The 24,452-nt window shown below is 34.5% G+C and overlaps 1 protein-coding gene across 1 annotated transcript in view; it reads left to right on the top strand.

Annotated features, from left to right (window-relative positions):
* The window catches only part of LOC127709740 (ATP synthase subunit d, mitochondrial-like), a 99,103-nt gene extending 79,947 nt beyond the window's left edge, over positions 1–19,156 (top strand). Inside the window, exon 5 of the mRNA XM_052215414.1 lies at positions 18,869–19,156. Within this exon, the coding sequence (XP_052071374.1) occupies positions 18,869–19,042 (174 nt within the window). The 3' untranslated portion in view covers positions 19,043–19,156. The remainder of the gene's footprint in view (positions 1–18,868) is intronic.
* The last annotated feature ends 5,296 nt before the right edge of the window (positions 19,157–24,452 follow it).

Raw genomic sequence — 24,452 nt, 5'->3', positions numbered from 1 at the left:
TAGGGTACTTTGATATGCTGAATCTAAACATGTATTAAGATTTTTGATTATGGGCCCAGTTTTCAAGTTGGTCCAAATCGGGGTCCAAAATTAAACTTTGTTTGATTTCAACAAAAATTGAATATATGGGGTTCTTTGATATGCTGAATCTAACCATGTATTTAGATTTTTGATTTTTGGGCCCCGTTATCAACTTTGTCCACATTGAGGTCAAAAGGGTCCAAAATTAAACTTTGTTTGATTTCATCAAAAATTGAATTCTTGGGGTTCTTTGATATACTGAATCTAACCATGTATTTAGATTTTTTATTTGTGGACCCGCTATCAAATTGGTTCATATTGAGGTCAAAAGGGTCCAAAATTAAACTTTGTTTGATTTCATCAAAAATTGAATTATTGGGGTTCTTTGATATGCCAAATCTAACCGTGTATTTAGATTTTTAATTTTGGGTCCCGTTTTTAAATTGGTCTACATTAAGGTCCAAAGGGTCCAAAATTAAACTTAGTTTGATTTTAACAAAAATTGAATTCTTGGGGTTCTTTGATATGCTGAATCTAAACATGTGTTTAGATTTTTGATTATGGGCCCAGTTTTCAAGTTGGTCCAAGTTGGGGTCCAAAATTAAACTTTGTTTGATTTCAACAAAAATTGAATATATGGGGTTCTTTGATATGCTGAATCTAAACATGTATTTAGATTTTAGATTTTTGGCCCAGTTTTCAAGTTGGTCTAAATTGGGGTCCAAAATTAAACTTTGTTTGATTTCAACAAAAATTGAATATATGGGGTTCTTTGATATGCTGAATCTTACCATGTATTTAGATTTTTTATTTGTGGGCCCACTATCAAATTGGTTCATATTGAGGTCAAAAGGGTCCAAAATTAAACTTTGTTTGATTTCATCAAAAATTTAATTATTGGGGTTCTTTGATATGCCAAATCTAACTGTGTATTTAGATTTTTAATTTTGGGTCCTGTTTTTTAAATTGGTCTACATTAAGGTCCAAAGGGTCCAAAATTAAACTTAGTTTGATTTTAACAAAAATTGAATTTTTGGGGTTCTTTGATATGCTGAATCTAAACATGTGTTTAGATTTTTGATTATGGGACCAGTTTTCAAGTTGGTCCAAGTTGGGGTCCAAAATTAAACTTTGTTTGATTTCAACAAAAATTGAATATATGGGGTTCTTTGATATGCTGAATCTAAACATGTATTTAGATTTTAGATTTTTGGCCCAGTTTTCAAGTTGGTCCAAATTGGGGTCCAAAATTAAACTTTGTTTGATTTCAACAAAAATTGAATATATGGGGTTCTTTGATATGCTGAATCTTACCATGTATTTAGATTTTTTATTTTGTGGGCCTGCTATCAAATTGGTTCATATTGAGGTCAAAAGGGTCCAAAATTAAACTTTGTTTGATTTCATCAAAAATTGAATTATTGGGGTTCTTTGATATGCCAAATCTAACCGTGTTTTTAGATTTTTAATTTTGGGTCCCGTTTTTTAAATTGGTCTACATTAAGGTCCAAAGGGTCCAAAATTAAACTTAGTTTGATTTTAACAAAAATTGAATTCTTGGGGTACTTTGATATGCTGAATCTAAACATGTGTTTAGATTTTTGATTATGGGACCAGTTTTCAAGTTTGTCCAAGTTGGGGTCCAAAATTAAACTTTGTTTGATTTCAACAAAAATTGAATATATGGGGTTCTTTGATATGCTGAATCTAACCATGTATTTTGATTTTGGACATTGGACCATAATAGGTAAATTAAAAAAATTGAAGTTCTTAGACCACATTCTTTCTGTGTCAGAAACCTATGCTGTGTCAAATATTTAATCACAATCCAAATTCAGAGCTGTATCAAGCTTGAATGTTGTGTCCATACTTGCCCCAACTGTTCAGGGTTCGACCTCTGCGGTCGTATCAAGCTGCGCCCAGCGAAGCATTTTATTGGTTTATGTAAATAAGTTTGAGTTATTTGTTTTGAAAAGTGATGTGTTTAATTGATAGATATAAAATCATAACTTATTTTAGAGATTTATGAGTGGTTAAGTCATATCTAATTTTAGAGAATAATTTTGGTGTTTTGTTACTGGTTTTTTAATGGTTTATGGAAATAAGTTTGAGTTATTTGTTTTGAAAAGTGATGTGTTTAATTGATAGATATAAAATCATATCTAATTTTAGAGATTTATGAGTGGTTAAGTCATATCTAATTTTAGAGAATTATTTTGGTGTTTTGTTACTGGTTCATGGAAATAAATTTGAGTTTTATCATGTAAACGGTCGAGATCCCCACCCCTAAACCATATATATTCTTGTATGGGACAATAAAACAAATCAAGCAAAATATTGGGGGAGTCCCCGGGACCCCCACCCCCTTCTTTTTGAAAACTTGTAAACAGTCAAGATCCACCCTGAAACCATATATATTCTTGTATGGGACAATAAAACAAATCAAATGAAATATAAGGCGAGTCCCCTGGGGTCACCCCTACCCCATCCTGTTTGAGAACTTGTAAACGGTCAAGATCCCCACCCCTAAACCATATATATTCTTGTATGGGACAATAGCACTAATCAAATGAAATATAGGGGAAGTCCAGGGGGTCACCCACCCCCCTTCTTTTTGATAACTTGTAAACGGTAGAGATCCCCACCCCTAAACCATATATATACTTGAATGGGACAATAAAACAAATTAAATGAAATTGAGGGGAAGGCCCCTGGGGAAACCCCCACCCCCTTTTTAGCTCACCTGGCCCGAAGGGCCAAGTGAGCTTTTCTCATCACTTGGCGTCCGTCGTCCGTCGTCCGTCGTCGTCCGGCGTCGTCCGTCGTCGGCGTAAACTTTTTACATTTTGAACTTCTTCTAGAGAACCACTGAATGGAATGAAACCAAACATGGCATGAATGTTCCTTATGAGGTGCTGACCAAGTGTTGTTACTTTGTAGTCGATCCATCATCCAAGATGGCCGCCAGCGGGGGACTTAGTTTAACATAGGACCCTATGGGAAATGCATACAAATGACTTCTTTTAGAGAACCACTGAATGGAATGAAACCAAACATGGCATGAATGTTCCTTATGAGGTGCTCACCAAGTGTTGTTACTTTGTAGCTGATCCATCATCCAAGATGGCCGCCAGCGGGGGACTTAGTTTAACATAGGACCCTATGGGAAATGCATACAAATGACTTCTTTTAGACAACCACTGAATGGAATAAAACCAAACATGGCATGAATGTTCCTTATGAGGTGCTGACCATGTGTTGTTACTTTGAAGCAGATCCATCATCCAAGATGGCCGCCATCGGGGAACTTAGTTTAACATAGGACCCTATGGGAAATACATACAAATGTCTTCTTTTAGAGAACCACTGAATGGAATGAAACCAAACATGGCATGAATGTTCCTTATGAGGTGCTGACCAAGTGTTGTTACTTTGTAGCCGATCCATCATCCAAGATGGCCGCCATCGGGGAACTTAGTTTAACATAGGACCCTATGGGAAATGCATACAAATGACTTCTTTTAGAGAACCACCGAATGAAACGAAACCAAACATGGCATGAATGTTCCTTATGAGGTGCTCAGCAAGTGTTGTTACTTTGTAGCTGATCCATCATCCAAGATGGCTGCCAGCGGGGGACTTAGTTTAACATAGGACCCTATGGGAAATGCATACAAATGACTTCTTTTAGAGAACCACTGAATGGAATAAAACCAAACATGGCATGAATGTTCCTTATGAGGTGCTGACCATGTGTTGTTACTTTGTAGCCAATCCATCATCCAAGATGGCCACCATCGGGGAACTTAGTTTAACATAGGACCCTATGGGAAATACATACAATTGTCTTCTTTTAGAGAACCACTGAATGGAATTGAACCAAACATGGCATGAATGTTCCTTATGAGTTGCTGACCAAGTGTTGTTACTTTGCAGTGGATCCATCATCCAAGATGGCTGCTAGGGGGGGGGGGGGCATAGTTTAACATAGGACCCTATGGGAAATACATACAAATGTCTTCTTTTAGAGTACCACTGAATGGAATGAAACCAAACATGGCATGAATGTTCCTTATGAAGTGCTAACCAAGTGTTGCTACTTTGTTGCCGATTTACTGTTCAAGATGGCCACCAGGATATTTTATTAAATAACGGGACCAATATTAATCAAAATTTGGCCTCAATCATTATTTGGGTATCTGTTATGATTTTTATCTTTCTTTACATGATTTCTAAAACCAAAGTAGAGTCAGGTGAGCGACACAGGCTCTTGAGAGCCTCTAGTTTTAGCTCACCTGGCCCGAAGGGCCAAGTGATCTTTTCTCATCACTTGGCGTCCGTCGTCCGGCGTCGTCTGTCGTCGGCGTTAACTTTTTACATTTTGAACTTCTTCTAGAGAACCACTGAATGGAATGAAACCAAACATGGCATGAATGTTCCTTATGAGGTGCTCACCAAGTGTTGTTACTTTGTAGCCGATCCATCATCCAAGATGGCCGCCAGCGGGGGACTTAGTTTAACATAGGACCCTATGGGAAATGCATACAAATGACTTCTTTTAGAGAACCACTGAATGGAATAAACCAAACATGGCATGAATGTTCCTTATGAGGTGCTGACCATGTGTTGTTACTTTGTAGCCTATCCATCATCCAAGATGGCTGCCATCTGGGAACTTAGTTTAACATAGGACCCTATGGGAAATACATACAAAAGTCTTCTTTTAGAGAACCACTGAATGGAATGAAACCAAACATGGCATGAATGTTCCTTATGAGGTGCTGACCAAGTGTTGTTACTTTGTAGCCGATCCATCATCCAAGATGGCAGCCAGCGGGGGACTTAGTTTAACATAGGACCCTATGGGAAATACATAAAAATGTCTTCTTTTAGAGAACCACTGAATGGAATAGAACCAAACATGGCATGAATGTTCCTTATGAGATGCTGACCAAGTGTTGTTACTTTGCAGTCGGTCCATCATCCATGATGGCCGCCAGCGGGGGACTTAGTTTAACATAGGACCCTATGGGAAATACATACAAATGTCTTCTTTTAGAGAACCACTGAATGGAACGAAACCAAACATGGCATGAATGTTCCTTATGAGGTTCTGACCAAGTGTTGTTACTTTGTAGCCGATCCATCATCCAAGATGGCCGCCAGCGGGGGACTTAGTTTAACATAGGACCCTATGGGAAATACATACAAATGTCTTCTTTTAGAGAACCACTGAATGGAATGAAACAAACATGGCATGAATGTTCCTTATGAGGTGCTGACCAAGTGTTGTTACTTTGCAGTAGGTCCATCATCCAAGATGGCCGACAGCAGGGGACTTAGTTTAAGAAAGGACCTATGGGAAATACATACAAATGTCTTCTTTTAGAGAACCACTGAATGGAATGAAACCAAACATGGCATGAATCTTCCTTATGAGATGCTGACCAAGTGTTGTTACTTTGTAGCCGATCCATCATCCAAGATGGCCGCCAGCGGGGGACTTAGTTTTATATAGGACCCTTTAGGAAATACATAAAATGTCTTCTTTTAGAGAACCAATAAATGGAATGGAACCAAACATGGCATGAATGTTCCTTATGAGATGTTGACCAAGTGTTGTTACTTTGCAGCCGATCCATCATCCAAGATGGCCGCCAGCGGGGGACTTAGTTTAACATAGGACCCTATGGGAAATACATACAATTGTCTTCTTTTAGAGAACCACTGAATGGAATTGAACCAAACATGGCATGAATGTTCCTTATGAGTTGCAGACCAAGTGTTGTTACTTTGCAGTCGATCCATCATCCAAGATGGCCGCTAGGGGGGGGGGGGGCTTAGTTTTACATAGGACCCTATTGGAAATACATACAAATGTCTTCTTTTAGAGTACCACTGAATGGAATGAAACCAAACATGGCATGAATGTTCCTTATGAAGTGCTGACCAAGTGTTGCTACTTTGTTGCCGATTTACTGTTCAAGATGGCCACCAGGATATTTTATTAAATAACGGGACCAATATTAATCAAAATTTGGCCTCAATCATTATTTTGGTATCTGTTATGATTTTTATCTATCTTTACATGATTTCTAAAACCAAAGTAGAGTCAGGTGAGCGACACAGGCTCTTGAGAGCCTCTAGTTTTGAAAACTTGTTTAAGGTCAAGATCCCCACCCCAAAACCATATATTTTCTTGTATGGGACAATAAAACAAATCAAATGAAATATAAGGCGAGTCCCCTTGGGTCACCCCCACCCCCTCCTGTTTGAGAACTTGTAAACGGTCAAGATCCTTACCCCTAAACCATATATATTCTTGTATGGGACAATAAAACAAATCAAATGAAATATAGGGGAAGTCCAGGGGGGGTCACCCCCACCCCCTTTTTTTGGAAAACTTGTAAACAGTCAAGATCCCCTCCCCGAAACCATATATATTCTTGTATGGGACAATAAAACAAATCAAATGAAATAAAAGGCGAGTCCCCTGGGGTCACCCCTCCCCCTCCTGTTTAAGAACTTGTAAACGGTCGAGATCCCCACCCCTAATTCATATATATTCTTGTATGGGACAATAAAACAAATCAAATGAAATATAGGGAAAGTCAATGGGGGTAACCCCCACCCCCCTTCTTTTTGATAACTTGTAAACGGTCGAGATCCTCAGCCCTAAACCATATATATTCTTAAATGGGACAATAAAACAAATCAAATGAAATTGAGGGAAAGTCCCCTGGGGTAACCCCCACCCCCCTTCTTTTTGAAAACTTGTAAATGGTCAAGATCCCCACCCCGAAACCATATATATTCTTGTATGGAACAATAAAACAAATCAAATGAAATATAAGGTGAGTCCCCTTGGGTCACCCCACCCCCCTCCTGTTTAAGAACTTGTAAACGGTTGAGCTTTTCATTATTAATAAAATAATACCACATTGAGGTCCAAAGGGTCCTAAATTAAACTTTTGTTTAATTTCATCAAATATTGAATTCTTTGGTTCTTTGATATGCTGATTCTAACAATGTTTGAGTGTTAAATCATATCTAATTTTAGAGAACTTAGTCATCACTGGTTGTTTATTATTGATTATAATTTGAAAAATTGCATCATATCTTATTTTAGAGAACTATTTATCCAGTTTGAGTTATTCCCATTTGCACAGAAAATATTATGGATAAAATTAACCTGTGTTTCATTTCAACATAAATTAAATATATATATAGGGTTCTTTCAAATGCTGAATCTAAACTCTATTTAAATATTAGATTTTTAGGCCTAGTTTTCAAGTTTGTCCAAATCAGGGTCCAAAATTTAACTTTGTTTGATTCAACAAAAATTGAATTTATGGGGTTCTTTGAAATGCTGAATCTAAACATGTATTGAGAGATTTAGGATTGTGGGCTCCTTTATCAAATTGGTCCACATTGAGGTCCAAAGGGTCCTAGATTAAAATTTTGTCTGATTTCATCAAAAAATGAATTCTTGGGTTTCTTTGATATGCTGATTCTAATATGTACTTAGATTTTGGATATTGGACCATAATAGGTATTTAAATGTCCAATTTCAAATATATCAGTTCTTTGACTACATTCAGTTTGTGTCACAAACCTATGATGTGTGAAATATTCAATCACAATCCAAATTAAGAGCTGTTTTAAGTTTAAATGTAGTGTCTATACTTGCTCAACTGTTCAGGGTTCGACCTCTGCAGGAAAATTCGGTTTGTTGTCTCTCTGACAGCCTCTTGTTATTTCATATTCCGATGTAACTCGAATCAAAGTACAAGTGTGCCAAAAATTTAAAAAATCAGGAGATATGCCATTTGATATCGTGTTATCTTAATCTGTTTCTAATTCAACTTTGCATCCCGGCAATTAGAGTCCAATGTAACAATAACTTTTTTATTATTGTTACATTTCAACGTAATCGTAGCCAGTGCCTATTAAATATGTATTAAAAAAATATATTTTTACACTAGAAAAGTATTCCTGATTGAGAGATAGTTACTCATTTGGCGGGTTGTCCGCACATTGAAGATGTTGTGTAAAACCTGAAGATTGCTTTAAAGTCAAAAGTTTTGCGCATTCCTCTTTTCACGGAAGAATAAGCAATTCATTAGCAAGGCCGTAGCATAATGGAGGCAAATGCTTCACTTTTAAACGACGATCAAACTTGAGAAACATCTATTTTCTGGAAAATTTGGTATTTTAAATTATTAAGATGTGAGGTTCAAGCAATACATCATTATCATTTATCACAGTGCTTTTCCATTCGGCAAGCACGATTGAGCTTTACCCACACCGGTCTCTGGTAAACATTCCGTTTCGAATACTGTTCCTGTGGAAAACAAAACATAACTTGCTATTGAAGTATTCAATGAAGGAAAAAATTGAAAACTCTTGCATTAGACAACTTGCTCTCATTAAAAAGGTGTTCAATACGTGAACTGAGCTGTTTTAAAAAAGTTGACATACATATGACAAATTTGTTGTGTGAAATGAAGACATTTATGGATCTCTTTTTGTACGGCAGTTTGAAAATTATTCTGTAAAAGCCTTACTTGTATCTTTTTTTTTTAAAGAAACTAAAACAATTTGAAGACCAATAAAACCACATGTTCTGATTATTGGCTATCATATTCAGCTGGGACTATTATACTAACGTCAATATATTATGTCCCAGTATTCAGGAAACGTTTATTCTAAATTTATTCATACACAGGCAATTGAAACCTAGTTTTTTGAAAATATATATGTAGATCCAGTTTGAAACTTCAAATGTTAACTTAAACCAACTTGTTTGTTTGAATAAATTCGCCTTCATATTTATAATCTATTCCTTTTGAAAAATTCATAAAAATGCAGGAAGGGGGTATTTTTTTTTGTTACAAGATTGCCTGACAGACAGAAGGAAGCATAAATTAACCAGGCCTAATGACTGAGAAATTGAAAAAAGATGTTTCCACCTGTACTGAATATCAAATACCGATCTAAACATTGAGTTAAATGATTTGTTACTAAGCTGTAATATTTTACACTTTTGAATACAGCGTGTGTTACACTGTAAATTTTGAACACAATATACTTGGTTTATAACACCAGTGTTCCACATTAGACACCAGCGTTTAACATGTTTAGATATAGAACTCATTGTGTTCAGTCTTTTAATGCACATGTTCAAGAACAGTGTTCTGAAATTGAACACTTGGGGTGTTCAAATACTGTGACTGGGAATTAACTAATATTTCATAGCTTTAGACTCAACCAGACGATATATAATGATGTTTATTATGATAAATTGACGACAAATGTCTTTTAGCTGCAACCACATAAGCAAATATTACTTTACCGGATGTTGGATTTTGAGCGCGCTTGTTTTGAATAGAACATGAAGAAGAAGCATCACTGAAAAATATTATCAACACAACTTGATTTAGTAGGTATGTATTGCAATATTAATAACAAATTACGAACTTAACCATTTCATGTCACATTGAAGTAAATAGAAGTAAATAATGTAGGTTGTTTGAAACGTGCTGTTATGCCAATTTATTTCAACGAAATAAGTAGGTTCTTTGTGAGAATTACTGAATACATGAAAATGATCCTATTTCTTTGTGTCTTTCACAATTGGAACATGCACGTTCACAACTGCCAGATGAGAAACATTTGAAGTGGAAAAAAAACACACAAAGCACATAATGTGAATAGAAAGCAACAGTTAGGCGATTACTCACATTTTTGAGGATGCACATTTGTAAAAACGTAATTGTAGTTCCAATGATGAAATTCCAAAACCTTTCTGAAAAGAGGTCTTCAGGACTTGAAGCATATATATTTAGCAAATGATCATTAGATTCTTGAGATGTCTGCAGTCAATTTCATGTCTTTAAACTTGTCTAAAGACATAAAGTTGTCTTAAACAATGATGATTATTTGCTGTAAACTGACTTTTTTTTAAGGTCTCCACGTAGCGGAGGGGGCATTAAGTTCTACCCTTGTTCGTCTGTACGTCCGTCCATACGTACATCCCAAAATTGGTTTCCGTTCTCTAACTTTAATTTGCCTCAACCAAATGTAATGAAACTTATACACAATGCTTATTTCAACAAAACACAGATCATGTTTAAATTTGGGTGTCGTCACTTTTACCTTTCTAGAGTTATGCCCCTTTACAAATGGAAAAATTGCTGAATTTTTCATTTCCGTTCTCTAACTTATGTTTGCCTCAATGAAATGTTATGAAACTTATACACAATGCTTATTACCACAAAACTCAGACTAAGTACAAATAAGGGTAGCGTCACTTTTTGAGTGATGTCCCTTTATAGCGCTATATTGCTAATTTGTAGTTTTAGTAAAGATTCGTTGGTCCCTTAAATTGGAAAGTTAATAAGTATATTTAGTATAGCAAGTATTAAATCTATCAAATTATAACATCACATGTTCACAACAAAAGTCAGATTTGAACTATAACAGCAGCGTATTTCAGTCTCCTAGTACATATTTGTTAAAGTCTTTAAACTTCTTGTATTTCAGGAAAAAACTCAAACTATTATGAAATAAGGAGATGTGGTATGATTGCCAATGAGAAAACTTTCCATCAAATACCAAATGTTGTAGATGTTAGCTTGCTTACATTGCTACATTGGAGATCTCCCAATTACCACTCCACTATGAACTGCATATTCAAAAAGATATTTTGTCACCAAATGCCTTATAAAATAGAATATATGCTAATATATATTTTTCGTTTGCCTCAATGAAATGTTATGAAACTTATACACAATGCTTATTATCACAAAACTCAGACTAAGTACAAATTCGAGTAGCGTCACATTTACCGTTCTTGAGTTATGTCCCTTTATAACGTTATATGCAGGCGGGGGCATCATCTGTGTCCCAAATCAAATCAATCAAATCAAAAGCTTTATTTAAAGTCAGCATGTCACAAAACAATAAATAAGCTCTTTGAGCTTTTATAACCGACAAATACATACATTTACACAATGAACATACACAATAAACATGCACAATACTCATATTAAAGCATAAAAGACATAAAACATATATTTCATGCACAGTTAGGCAAGGCTGAACTAATTTAAATACTACACATTATATACATGCATGAGCACTAAGCTAAAAGCAACATTAAAGCAGCAACATAAAACACTAAAGCACAGCAATCACAAATTATAAAAAGCTAAGCAAATAAAACACAAAAAGAGTGGAAGGATAATAAGCAGCACTACTATGTTTCAAAGCTGTAACATGCAACATAAAAAATAAATGCTAAGCACATGCATTGCAATGGCATAAGTTGCCATTCCATGAATTTATTAGACTCTTGAATTGGGTAAAAGATGTTTCAGTTCTAAAGTGGTTTGGCAACTCATTCCATAGTTTGGCTGCAGAATATCTGAAAGATTTCAAGCCATACCTTGTAGTTCTAACTTCAGGCATTGAAGCTAAGTTTTGATATCTGAAAGAATATTTTGTTTCTTTAATGTTTATAAGATCATGTAGGTATATTGGATTTTCCTTTTCCTCTATTGCCATGGGGGTTCTTAGGCGTCTTACTTTAGAAGATGGCATTTTTGATTTCAAAAGTAAATCATCATAATTATGTGCTATTGTTATCCTGGTAAATGAAGAGGAGTCCTCTTTCTTGTACTTTTTATACGACCGCAAAAAAAATTTTGTGGTCGTATATTGGTATGACGTTGTTGTCGTCGTCGTCGTCTGGCGTCGTCCGAAGACACATTGGTTTTCGCACTCTAACTTTAGTTTAAGTGAATGGATCTCTATAAAATTTTACCACAAGGTTCAATACCACAAAAGGAAGGTTGGGATTGATTTTGGGGATTATGGTACCAACAGTAAAGGAATTAGGGGCCAAAAATATGCATTTTTGTAACTTCCAGACATAACTTGTGTGTTAGTGTATGGATCTCTCTGACATTGTACCACAAGGCTCCATATCACAAAATAAATGCTGGGATTGATTTTGGGGGAATTGCCTCCAAATTTTAGGAATTAGGGGCCAAAAAAGGGGCAAAAAACAAGCATTTTTGTAGTTTCCAGACAATAACTTGTGTTCAAGTGTATGGATTTCTCTGAAAGTGTACTGCAAGGTACCATACAACAAAGGGAAGGCTGGGATTGATGATGGGGGTAATTGCCTCAATATTTTAGGAATTAGGGGCCAAAAAGGGGCAAAAAACAAGCATTTTTCTAGTTTTAGGGCAATAACTTGTGTGTAAGTGTATGGATCTTTCTGTAAAATTGTACTACAAATTTCCATATCACAAAGGGAAAGCTGGGTTTGAGTTTGGGGGTAATTGCCCTAAAGGTTTAGGAATTTGGGGCCAAAAAGGGCCAAAAAACACATTTTTCTAGTTTCCAGACAATAACTTGTGTTCAAGTGTATGGATCTCTCTGAAATTGTACTGCAAGGTACCATACCACAAAGGGAAGGCTGGGATTGAGCTTGGGGTGATGAATCATAAGGGGGTTCAAAAATTTGGGGGGGGGGGGATTTTTTTTTTTCCTTTTTTTTCTTTTTTTCCTTTTTTTTTTCTTTTAAAATTTTCCATTTTTAGTTGGTTATTTCTGATTTATATTTAAAAGCAAATAATAATGATATGGTAGGAGATACACACCAAACAGGATGTGTAAATTATTATATAATAAGTATTGTGCAATAGCAAGAAATTTTCAATTGCACAGTATTGCACAATAGCAAGAAATCTTCAATTGCACAGTATTGCGCAATAGCAAGAAATCTTCAATTGCACAGTATTGCACAATAGCAAGAAATATCCAATAGCACAATATTGCACAATAGCAAGAAATTGTCAATTGTACAGTATTGCGCAATAGCAAGAAATATTTAATTGCACAGTATTGTGCAAAAGAAGGTACTTCGTATAAATTGCTCTTCTTGATCAATTTCAATGGGGTTTTATTCTTGAATTCTTGGGGTTCTTTAATATTCTGAATCTAACCGTGTATTTAGTTTTTTGGATTTTGGGATCCGTTTTTAAATTGGTCCACATTGAGGTCCAAAGTGTCCAAAATTAAACTTTGTTTGATTTCATCAAAAATTGAATTATTGGGGTTCTTTGATATGCAGAATCTAACCGTGTATTTAGATTCTTTATTTTTGGTTCCGTTTTCAAATTGGTCTACATTAAGGTCCAAAGGGTCCAAAATTAAACTTAGTTTGATTTTAACAAAAATTGAATTCTTAGGGTTCTTTGATATGCTGAATCTAAACATGTATTTAGATTTTTGATTATGGGCCCAGTTTTCAAGTTGGTCCAAATCGGGGTCAAAAATTAAACTTTGTTTGATTTCAACAAAAATTGAATATATGGGGTTCTTTGATACGCTGAATCTAACCATGTATTTAGATTTTTGATTTTTGGGCCCCGTTATCAACTTTGTCCACATTGAGGTCAAAAGGGTCCAAAATTAAACTTTGTTTGATTTCATCAAAAATTGAATTCTTGGGGTTCTTTGATACGCTGAATCTAACCATGTATTTAGATTTTGGATATTGGATCATAATAGGTGAATGTCCAATTTAAAATTTTTAAGTTCTTAGACCACATTCATTCTGTGTCAGAAACCTATGCTGTGTCAAATATTTAATCACAATCCAAATGCAAAGCTGTATCAAGCTTGAATGTTGTGTCCATACTTGCCCCAACTGTTCAGGAATCGACCTCTGCGGTCGTATCAAGCTGCGCCCTGCGGAGCATTTTATTCAATTTTAGTAGTGTTTGCCTCACTGCCGAAATGCCAGGACAATGAGCAGAAATTAAAGTTTGACATAATGAAGGAGTGATATATTGTTAACTTTCCTAGTTTGTTCAATTATTTGCCAAGTCTTTTTAAGACATTAAGTTGGTTGGATGCTTTTTATACGAAAATTTTTTGGTCGTATATTGGTATCACATTGTCGTTGTAGTCGTCATCGTCATCCGAAGACAGATGGTTTCTGGATAATAACTTTAGTATAAGTGAATAGAAATCAATAAATTAAAACAAGGTTTATAACCACAAAAGAAAGGTTGGGATTGATTTTGGGGGTTATTGTCCCAAAGGTTTAGGAATTAGGGGCCAAAAAAGGGGGAAAAACAAGGGTTTTTATGGTCAAAGGATAATTTAGACAATTTAAAAGCAGTGTAAGGGAGGTAATCCAATCCATTTAAAGAATACTGTTGTATATATGTTTGATTACCTCCCTTACACTGCTTGAAAATTATGTATTAAGAAATGATGATTGTCTTGAGATGATTAGCTGTAAATTTATTTTTAGAAGTTACTATTAATTAATATTAATTTTAACCATGACTGTATGTCATTTTATATTTTAATATTTTAGGATGTATTTAAATGAGTAGTTATGGTTGCAAACTCCATTAGAAATTTGAATTGAGATTATTTTTGGAATAAGAGAAAGGGGTAGTTGAAAAAAATTTGGGGGGGGGGAGGGTAAATAAGAATTTGTGGGGGGGCTACAATTTTTCTCATTTCAGATTTCAGAAATTAAAAAGAAAATTCCTTCAAAATATTTTTTTGGGGGGGGGGGGGGGGGGTTAATATTCAACATCATAGTGTATTGCACAAAAGCAAAAAAATTAATATAAATTCAAATCATATAACCAGTTTTAAGTTCTTTGACTACACTTATTCTGTGTCAGAAACCTAGTATGTGTAAAATATTTAATTACAATTCAAATTCAGACCTGTATCAAGCACGAATATTGTGTCCATTTTTGCCCCAACTGTTCAGGGTTGAACCTCTGTGGTCGTATCCAGCTGCGCTCAGCGAAGCATTTTATTTGCAGATGTTGGAGATATGTGTGTTGAAATTTAGTTCAAAGTCAATGGTGATGCCTAATAGTTTGACCTCTTTTTCACATTTTATATTGTTACCTGCCAGGTAAAATGTAATGTTTTGCCCATTGTATTTTTGCCAATTGCCAAAGCTTGAAATCTTTCAGGGTTTGCGTTCATTTGATTGGAAGAGAACCAGTCTATCAGAGTCAAACTGTCTTTTTCAAGTGTAGAAATAACTGTGTTTATATCCCTATTTGCATAAGAAAGAGTATTGTTGTCAGCATAATTGTAGAGTGAACTGTGTGAGGTGAAGTGAAAGATATCATTTAAAAATTTTTGAAAAGTATAGGACCAAGAATAAAACCTTGTGGTACTCCTTTGTCTATATTTTGCCAATTGTTCAGACTGGAGCCAACTCGATACATTGTTTCCTGTTAGATAAGTAATGTTTTTATCAGTTCTAGAGAAGAAGATGAAAGACCATACATAATCTTCAAGCTTAAGCAGCAGAAGATCGTGAGGAAGACAGTCAAATGCCTTAGAAAGATCCATTAGTATTGACCAAATAAACTTATTTTGATCAAGTGCTATTTTCCAATTCTCAATGATTCTGAGTAGAGTAGTTTGACATCCGTATTTTGATCGAAAAGCTGATAAGTATGGGTGAAAGTGTGTATTGAAGTATTCAATTAGCTGGTTGTAAATTGCATGTTCGAAAAATTTTGAAATAACAGGAAGTATACTTCCTTGTCTATTGTTGCCTACATCAAGTACATTGTTCTTTTTGTGCAATGGTACAACTTGTGCCAGTTGGTCTGGAAAAGTAGCTGATTTTATAGTCTTGTTTATCAATTCAGTTATTGGTTTTGTGATAACTGGTTGTGCTAGTTTTAGGAATATAACTGAGATGCCATCTATTCCTGTTGCCTTTTTGATGTTTGATTTTTTAAGCTGTTTGTCTACAAATTCATTTGAGATGGTACTGAATTCTAGTTTTTGTGTGGCAGTTTTTTTTTCATGTATTTTTATAAGACCGCAAAAAATGTATATTGGTATGACGTTGGCGTCGTCGTCAGAAGACACATTTGTTTTCGCACAATAACTTTAGTTTAAGTGAATGGATCTCTATGAAATTTTACCATAAGGTTCAATACCACAAAAGGAAGGTTGGGATTGATTTTTGGGGTTATGGTACCAACAGTTAAGGAAGTAGGGGCCAAAAATAAGCATTTTTCTAGTTTCCAGACAATAACTTGTGGAACCGTGTATGGATCTCTCTGAGATTATAACACAAGTTTCCATACCACAAAGGGATGGTTAGGATTTGCTTTGGGGGGTTATGGCTCAGGAATAGGAAGAAAACCTGGATGCTTCATACTTTGTATATAAATGCCTCATGTTATGAAGTTTCCGTCTGTCATATGTCCATTGTCCTTGACCTCATTTTCATGTTTCAGTGACTACTTGAAAAAAAAGTTAAGATTTTTTGTAATGTTAATTTCTCTCTTATTATGAGTAATAAGACAACTATATTTAGTATGTGCGTATCTTGCAAGGTCCTATTGTCTGTCAGACAGTTTTCATCTGACTTTGACCTCATTTCATGAATGAGTGAACAAGGTTAAGTTTTCGTGGTCAAGTCCATGTATCGGATACTATATGCAATAGGTCTACTATATTTGGTGTATGGAATGATTGTAAGGTGTACGTGTCTAACTGGCAGGTGTCATCTGACCTTGACCTCATTTTCATGGTTCAGTGGTTAAAGTTAAGGTTTTGTGTTTTGGTCTTTTTTTCTTATGCTATATGCAATAGGTCAACTATATTTGGTGTATGGAAATATTTTTACGATGTACATGTCAGTCTGGCTGGTTTTATTTGACCTTGACCTCATTTTCACGGTTCATTGCTCAGTGTTTTGGTCTTTTTTTTTTCTAATACTTTATGTGATAGGTGTACTATATTTGGTGTATGGAATGATTGTAAGGTGTATATGTCTGTCTGGCAGGTATCATCTGACCTTGACCTCATTTTCATGGTTCATTGGTCAATGTTAAATTTTCATGGTTCAGTTTGATTCTTAGAGATGGTATACGCAATAGGTCAACTATATTTAATGCATAGATTGATTGTAAGGTGTACATGTCTGTCTGGCATGGTTCATCTGACCTTGACCTCATTTTCATGGTTCATTGGTCAGAGTTAAGTTTTCCTGGTTAAGTTTGTTTCTTAGAAACTATAAGCAATATGATACTTGTAGTAAAGCTTTATATTTAGGACTATAAACATAAAATCAATGATCAGTAAAGCAGGTGAGACATTTCAGTGTGTGCACTCTTGTTTAAAGCTTCTATAAGTTTTATACTCTGTGTTCTTATAATTTCTGAAATATTGCACTGATTCAAAACATAATCTCCTCTTATAATGAAAACGATTTAAACTGAATTGCAAAAAAGAAATTATAATTTATATTTCTTTAGCAATGTACTCATACACTATTTATTTTACATTTCAGAACATACGGTTGATGGTAAGGTTAAGGAGTAGTTATAACCCACCTCACCCTTTGATTTTCGAAATGGAAGCTCAAAAACATTTATAGGCGACTCAAATCATGATAAATGCCAAAGGCAGGGTTACATCAGCACCGACTAGCAATTTACTGGGTATTGTTTGTTGGATTTTGACTATCTGAAGTGCAGGCAGTGGATTATGGAAAATATATGTGATGAATGAGCCATTTACATCTGAGTCCTCCATGAAGTTAAAGCTATTTGTAAATAAATCCAGGGCAGTGCTTGACTCCAGAGGCAGCAAAAGCTTTATGATTAAAACTGTGTTAATAAAATTTATGCATGTATTGAAAGAAGAAGAGCCAATTATTATTGTTTCTTATACCAGATTTTCTTGCAAAATAATCATTTTTTATGTGACGAAACTTTTGCATTATTAATACAACAGAGGTGGACGAGGTGAGGAAGAGAATCTGCACTATATGATGATGATGATGATGGATGGCTGCTTAACATCCAGCGGCAAATTAATATGCATATTCAGGACAAGAATAAGTTAATGTAATATGAATATTAACCTTGCTTTGTACTAGACCGACACGCTGAGTAGGATTTTTAACGTGCTAGTTCACAAGGTAACAGTCCGTAGAAAGACAAGTCACCTAACCTAGACACATTACAGGGAAATGGGCATTTGAAATATGATAGTTCTAGCTACCGTAGAATCAGGAGGTTTTGGATGAATAGAGATTAATTTCCAGATTGACACTTGACAGTTTGTTGAATCTAAGAGTTAGAAATAAACACATACTTTCTGTTATTTCATGTTATTTCTTATTATAAATGCACCAACCATTCCCTTAGTGTCCCGTCAGGAAAATGCAAGTTAACAGTTCAAACATTTTTGTCCCGCTGGGGCCACATTCCCCAGAACCCCTTTGCCTCAATTCCTTTAAGGTGCGCTACAGCCGTGATTGGTAGCTCTGATTAAACTTAAACTTGCTTAAAACAGGAAGGACTCCACATTTACTGCAACACACATATAAAAACACAAAAAAATAAGTGATATGTATATAAATTACATACAAGGTTTGAATCTTAGCAATGCTGCTTATATTGTAAATTTCAATGTCAGAGACCCCAAAAAAAATTTCACACCAACAGATTCATTAATTGCCACCCCTCAATATTCATCTGAAAAATCTGAAGAACAATTTTTTTTTGTTGGTGTGGCCAGAGCAGAAAGCAATTTTATTCTAGACTTGTTAAACTTGTTGCTGAAAAACTTGAGGTCCATATTTTTTAAAAATTGCATAACACTCTTAATATTGAATTCTGGACAAGGGCATATGATATCCTCTGCACATATAGAAGCAGATTATTTTACATGGAGATAAATTTCTACTGTTGTTGTTTTTTGTTTGTTTGTTTTTTAATTATTTATTGTCTTATTTTTTGTTAAATTTATTCTTTAGATTGCAGTACTTGATTCTTTGCCACCGCTTGAAGAAATCACCAAAGAGATGGCTCTTGTATATTTCCCAAGTCCTGAAATTGATATTGATCGTCCAGCAATGTACCCCTTTACACCAGAGGTACAGCCAGAAGCCTCTCCCTCTCCATTGAATTATGGTGGAAAGAAATGGTGATCATAGCTTTTAAATAGTTTTGAGATCAATAACAATTACAATCTTTATTTCTTACAGTTTTGGTATTGAACTATAAAAACATATATTATATTTGAAAAAAAAAGTTAGTGTTGACTTTGATTTTTATGGCCCCGCCACAAAGTGGTCTGGGCCATATAGTGTTCCCGTATCCTTCATTCCGTCATTCCGCAACAAACAGTTATACAGACTTTTTTCTAAACACCTTAACATATTGAGCTCATTTTTAGTATGTGTCTGCTGACTTTTGACGAAATTATGGGATTTGGACTTTTAAATTTCGTGAAAATAACAGACTTCCATTTGTAAATTTCCAATCCTAAAAGTTGCTTCAAGTTTTTTTGCGAGCGGGGCAATTCATGTCGATCTGACACATCTAGTTTAAGTATAAAAGGAAGAAAACAGAAGCTTGTTGTCCAATTTTTGGACGTATTATGGTATACCATTGTCTGTCTGTCCATCTGTCCGTCCGTCGTCAACATATTGGACATTAACTCAAAAACGCTTTAACCAATTTGCATAAAACTTTGGTGAATTGTTTATATCTATTGACGTGAGCTCCCTTTCACTTTTTATAAATTTTAGATTTTACTTTTCCGAGTTATGGGGTTTTATTCATTGAAAAAAGGGGGATTTTCCAGTTTTCGGACAATAACTCAAGAATGCTTTCACCAACTTGCAAGAAATTGTGGTGAATTGTTTATATCTATTGACATTAGCTCCCTTTCGATTTTTATATACTTTAGATTTTACGTTTCCGAGTTAGTGTTTTATTCATAAAAAAGGGGGATTTTCCAGTTTTCGGACAATAACTCAAAAATGCTTTCAGCAGTTCTTATGAAACTTTGGTGAATTGTTTATTTCTATTGATGTAAGCTCCGTTTAGAATTTTATAAATTTTTCATTTATCATTTCTGAGTTACGGGGTTTTATTCATTGAAGGGGGGACTTTCCAGTTTTCGGACAATAACTCAAAAATGCTGTCAGCAATTCTCATGAAACTTTGGTGAATTGTTTATATCTATTGATGTAAGCTCCCTTTACATTTTCATAAATTTCTAATATGACATTGAGAATTAATTAACAAATTAAACAAAACTTACCTAAGTTGTAGTTTGATGTTAATTTGGTAAGGTCCAATCTTCCAGAATCACACGAGTGAACAGATGATCACATGATACAAATCAGACTTCAGAGTGGAGAAAGTCAGGAACTGAAACTTCCATATTTGAATAAGGGAGGGCACAAATCACAACTCGGGCGGGCATGTGATTCTGGTAGATTGGCCCTTACCAAATTAACATCAAACTACAACTTAGGTAAGTTTTGTTTAATTTGTTAATTAATTCTCAATGTCATTATAGAAATTTATGAAAATGTAAAGGGAGCTTTACTTAGGTAAGTTTTGTTTAATTTGTTAATTTAGTAAGTCCAATCTACCTATAGAATCACATGAGTCTTTAGAGTTCAGTTCTGCACTTTCAGTCAAAATCTTTAAGTAGCAACAGTTATACTATAAACACTACATACTTTCACTACTTGAAAACACTAATAATTCTAAATTTTGGCAATTTATATATATCCATATATACACAAAACTATCTTATTTTCCCTTGGCTAATAAGATTTTTCTTTACTGAAGGAGCTGTCATTAGTAATTGGTCTTTGATAAAATTTTCTAAACACACTATCTTTCCTCCATCCAGCTGTGCGAAGAATCGTAGCTATTGGAATTCGTCCACTAACATAGGAAGTAGCAGCTCCTCTAGTACTATGAGGTGTAAAGATTTTCATATCTATTCCAACCAAAATTAAAACTTGTTTAATCCACTTAGCAATGGTACCCTTTTTAACAGGTTTATACGGTTTTTGAAAACTCAAAAACAATTGATTATTATTAAATCTTAACTTATTTGTGCGTCCTAAATATTCATGTAATGCATGAACCACACAAATCCTAAAATCTGGCTTAAATGCTTCTATATATATCTCTGGTAACTGATATCCAGGTCTAGTTTGCTTAAGCAAGTCTCCATATCCTATTTTGACTGAGCATGTATCAAGTTCAAAGTTCCAAATTTCTAATATCTAATAAGAAAATACTCTGCATTCTTTGACCTGTTGTCAAAGCTATTAACATGGCCAATTTAAAAGTTAAATTTTTGTCGAGCCTTCGACTTTTGTCGAAAAAGCGAGACATAGCGATCCTACATTCCGTCGGCGGCGGCGGCGGCGTCCATAAATATTCACTCTGTCGTTAAAGTTTTTGAAATTTTAATAACTTTCTTAAACTATCCTGGATTTGTACCAAACTTGGACAGAAGCTTGTTTATGATCATAAGATAATATTCAAAAGTAAATTTTGTAAAAAAAAAAATCCATTTTTTCAGTATTTTACTTATAAATGGACTTAGTATTTCTGCCAAGAAACATTACATTCACTCTGTGGTTAAAGTTTTTGAAATTTTAATAACTTTCTTAAACTATCCTGGATTTCTACCAAACTTGGAAAGAAGCTTGTTTAATTTTGTCCGTATTTTACTTATAAATGGACTTAGTTTTTCTTCCAGTTAACATTACATACAGTCTGCAGTTTAAGTTTTTAAAACATTTATTAGATTCATAAACTATCCTGGATTTGTACCAAACTTGGACAGAAGCTACTTACAATCAAAAGATGGTATAGAAAGGAATATTTTTATTAATTTTTTTCCTCATTTTTGTTGAGCCTGCGATTAACAGCAAAAGTAGGCGAGACACTGGGTTCCGCGGAACCCTTACGAATTTTTTAATGTAATATCTTTCACTGGTTTCCAAGTCTTTAACAGACTTGACACAATTTCCACATTCCAAGTACAATTATACCAAGGTACAACCGGTTTTTGTCGAACCTTCGACTTTAGTCGAAAAAGCGAGACATAGCGATCCTACATTCCGTCGGCGTCGTCGTCGTCGTCGTCGTCGTCGTCGGCGGCGTCCACAAAAATTCACTCTGTGGTTAAAGTTTTTGAAATTTTAATAACTTTCTTAAACTATCCTGGATTTCTACCAAACTTGGACAGAAACTTGTTTATGATCATAAGATAGTATCCAGAAGTAAATTTTGTAAAAATAAAATTCCTGTTTTTCCGTATTTTACTTGTAAAAGGACTTAGTTTTTCTGACGGGAAACATTACATTCACTCTGTGGTTAAAGTTTTTAAAAATTTTAATAACTTTCTTAAACTATCCTGGATTTCTACCAAACTTGGACAGAAGCTTGTTTATGATCATAAGATAGTATCCAGAAGTAAATTTTGTAAAAATAAAATTCCTGTTTTTCCGTATTTTACTTATAAATGGACTTAGTTTTTCTGCCAGGAAACATTACATTCACTCTGTGGTTAAAGTTTTTAAAAATTTTAATAACTTTCTTAAACTATCCTGGATTTGTACCAAACTTGGACAGAAGCTTGTTTATGATCAAAAGCTAGTATCTAGAAGGAAATTTTGTTAAAATTTTGTACCTGTTTATCCGTATTTTACTTATAAATGGACTTAGTTTTTCTTCCAGTTAACATCAAATACAGTCTGCAGTTAAAGTTTTTAAAACATTTATTAGATTCATAAACTATCCTGGATTTATACCAAACTTTGACAAAGGAATATTTTTATTGATTTTTTCCCTCATTTTTGTTGAGCCTGCGATTAACAGTAAAAGTAGGCGAGACACTGGGTTCCGCGGAACCCTTACGAATTTTTTGTTAAATATTCCCTTCATAAATTGTTTGACATGAAAATGTTTTCCAATTTGCACATTAGTAATAAGGTAAACAAAACTAGATACTGCTGATTTAGCAGTATTAACAGCACTATATCCTAGGCCGTTCATATGCAATTCTAACAAAAATTTTAATACACTATTTACAGATGGATCAAATCGATCAGTTTTTTCTTTGTCACAAAAAAAACAGCCATTTTTGTCGAGCCTTCGACTTTTGTCGAAAAAGCGAGACATAGCGATCCTACATTCCGTCGGCGTCGTCGTCGTCGTCGTCGTCGTTGTCGTCGGCGGCGTCCACAAATATTCACTCTGTGGTTAAAGTTTTTGAAATTTTAATAACTTTCTTACACTATCCTGGATTTCTACCAAACTTGGACAGAAGCTTGTTTATGATCATAAGATAATATTCAAAAGTAAATTTTGTAAAAAAAAATTCCATTTTTTCCGTATTTTACTTATAAATGGACTTAGTTTTTCTGCCAAGAAACATTACATTCACTCTGTGGTTAAAGTTTTTGAAATTTTAATAACTTTCTTAAACTATCCTGGATTTCTACCAAACTTGGAAAGAAGCTTGTTTATGATCAAAAGATAGTATCCAGAAGTAAATTTTGTAAAAAAAAAATTCCATTTTTTCCGTATTTTACTTATAAATGGACTTAGTTTTTCTGCCAAGAAACATTACATTCACTCTGTGGTTAAAGTTTTTGAAATTTTAATAACTTTCTTAAACTATCCTGGATTTCTACCAAACTTGGAAAGAAGCTTGTTTATGATCAAAAGATAGTATCCAGAAGTAAATTTTGTAAAAAAAAAATTCCATTTTTTCCGTATTTTACTTATAAATGGACTTAGTTTTTCTGCCATGAAACATTACATTCACTCTGTGGTTAAAGTTTTTGAAATTTTAATAACTTTCTTAAACTATCCTGGATTTCTACCAAACTTGGAAAGAAGCTTGTTTATGATCAAAAGATAGTATCCAGAAGTAAATTTTGTAAAAAAGTAAAAAAAAATCCATTTTTTCCGTATTTTACTTATAAATGGACTTAGTTTTTCTTCCAGTTAACATTACATACAGTCTGCACTTTAAGTTTTTAAAACATTTATTAGATTCATAAACTATCCTGGATTTTTACCAAACTTGGACAGAAGCTACTTACAATCAAAAGATAGTATAGAGAGGAATATTTTTATTAATTTTTTTCCTCATTTTTGTTGAGCCTGCGATTAACAGCAAAAGTAGGCGAGACACTGGGTTCCGCGGAACCCTTACGAATTTTTTGATATATGTCCCATACTGTTTTTATACGACCGCAAAAAAATTTTTGTGGTCATATATTGGTATGACGTTGGCGTCGTCGTCGTCGTCGTCGTCGTCGTCGTCGTCGTCGTCCGAAGACACATTGGTTTTCGCACTCTAACTTGAGTTTAAGTGAATGTATCTCTATGAAATTTTACCACAAGGTTCAATACCACAAAAGGAAGGTTGGGATTGATTTTGGGGGTTATGGTACCAACAGTAAAGGAATTAGGGGGGCAAAAAGGGGCCAAAAATAAGCATTTTTTTATACGACCGCAAAAATTGAAAATTTTTTGGTCGTATATTGGTATGACGTTGGCGTCGTC

This window comes from Mytilus californianus, unplaced genomic scaffold (assembly GCF_021869535.1).
Source record: "Mytilus californianus isolate M0D057914Y unplaced genomic scaffold, xbMytCali1.0.p SCAF_7, whole genome shotgun sequence".
NCBI classification, from domain to species: domain Eukaryota; kingdom Metazoa; phylum Mollusca; class Bivalvia; order Mytilida; family Mytilidae; genus Mytilus; species Mytilus californianus.
Note: the sequence above shows the minus strand (reverse complement) of the source record. Positions and strands in the feature narration are given on the sequence as shown.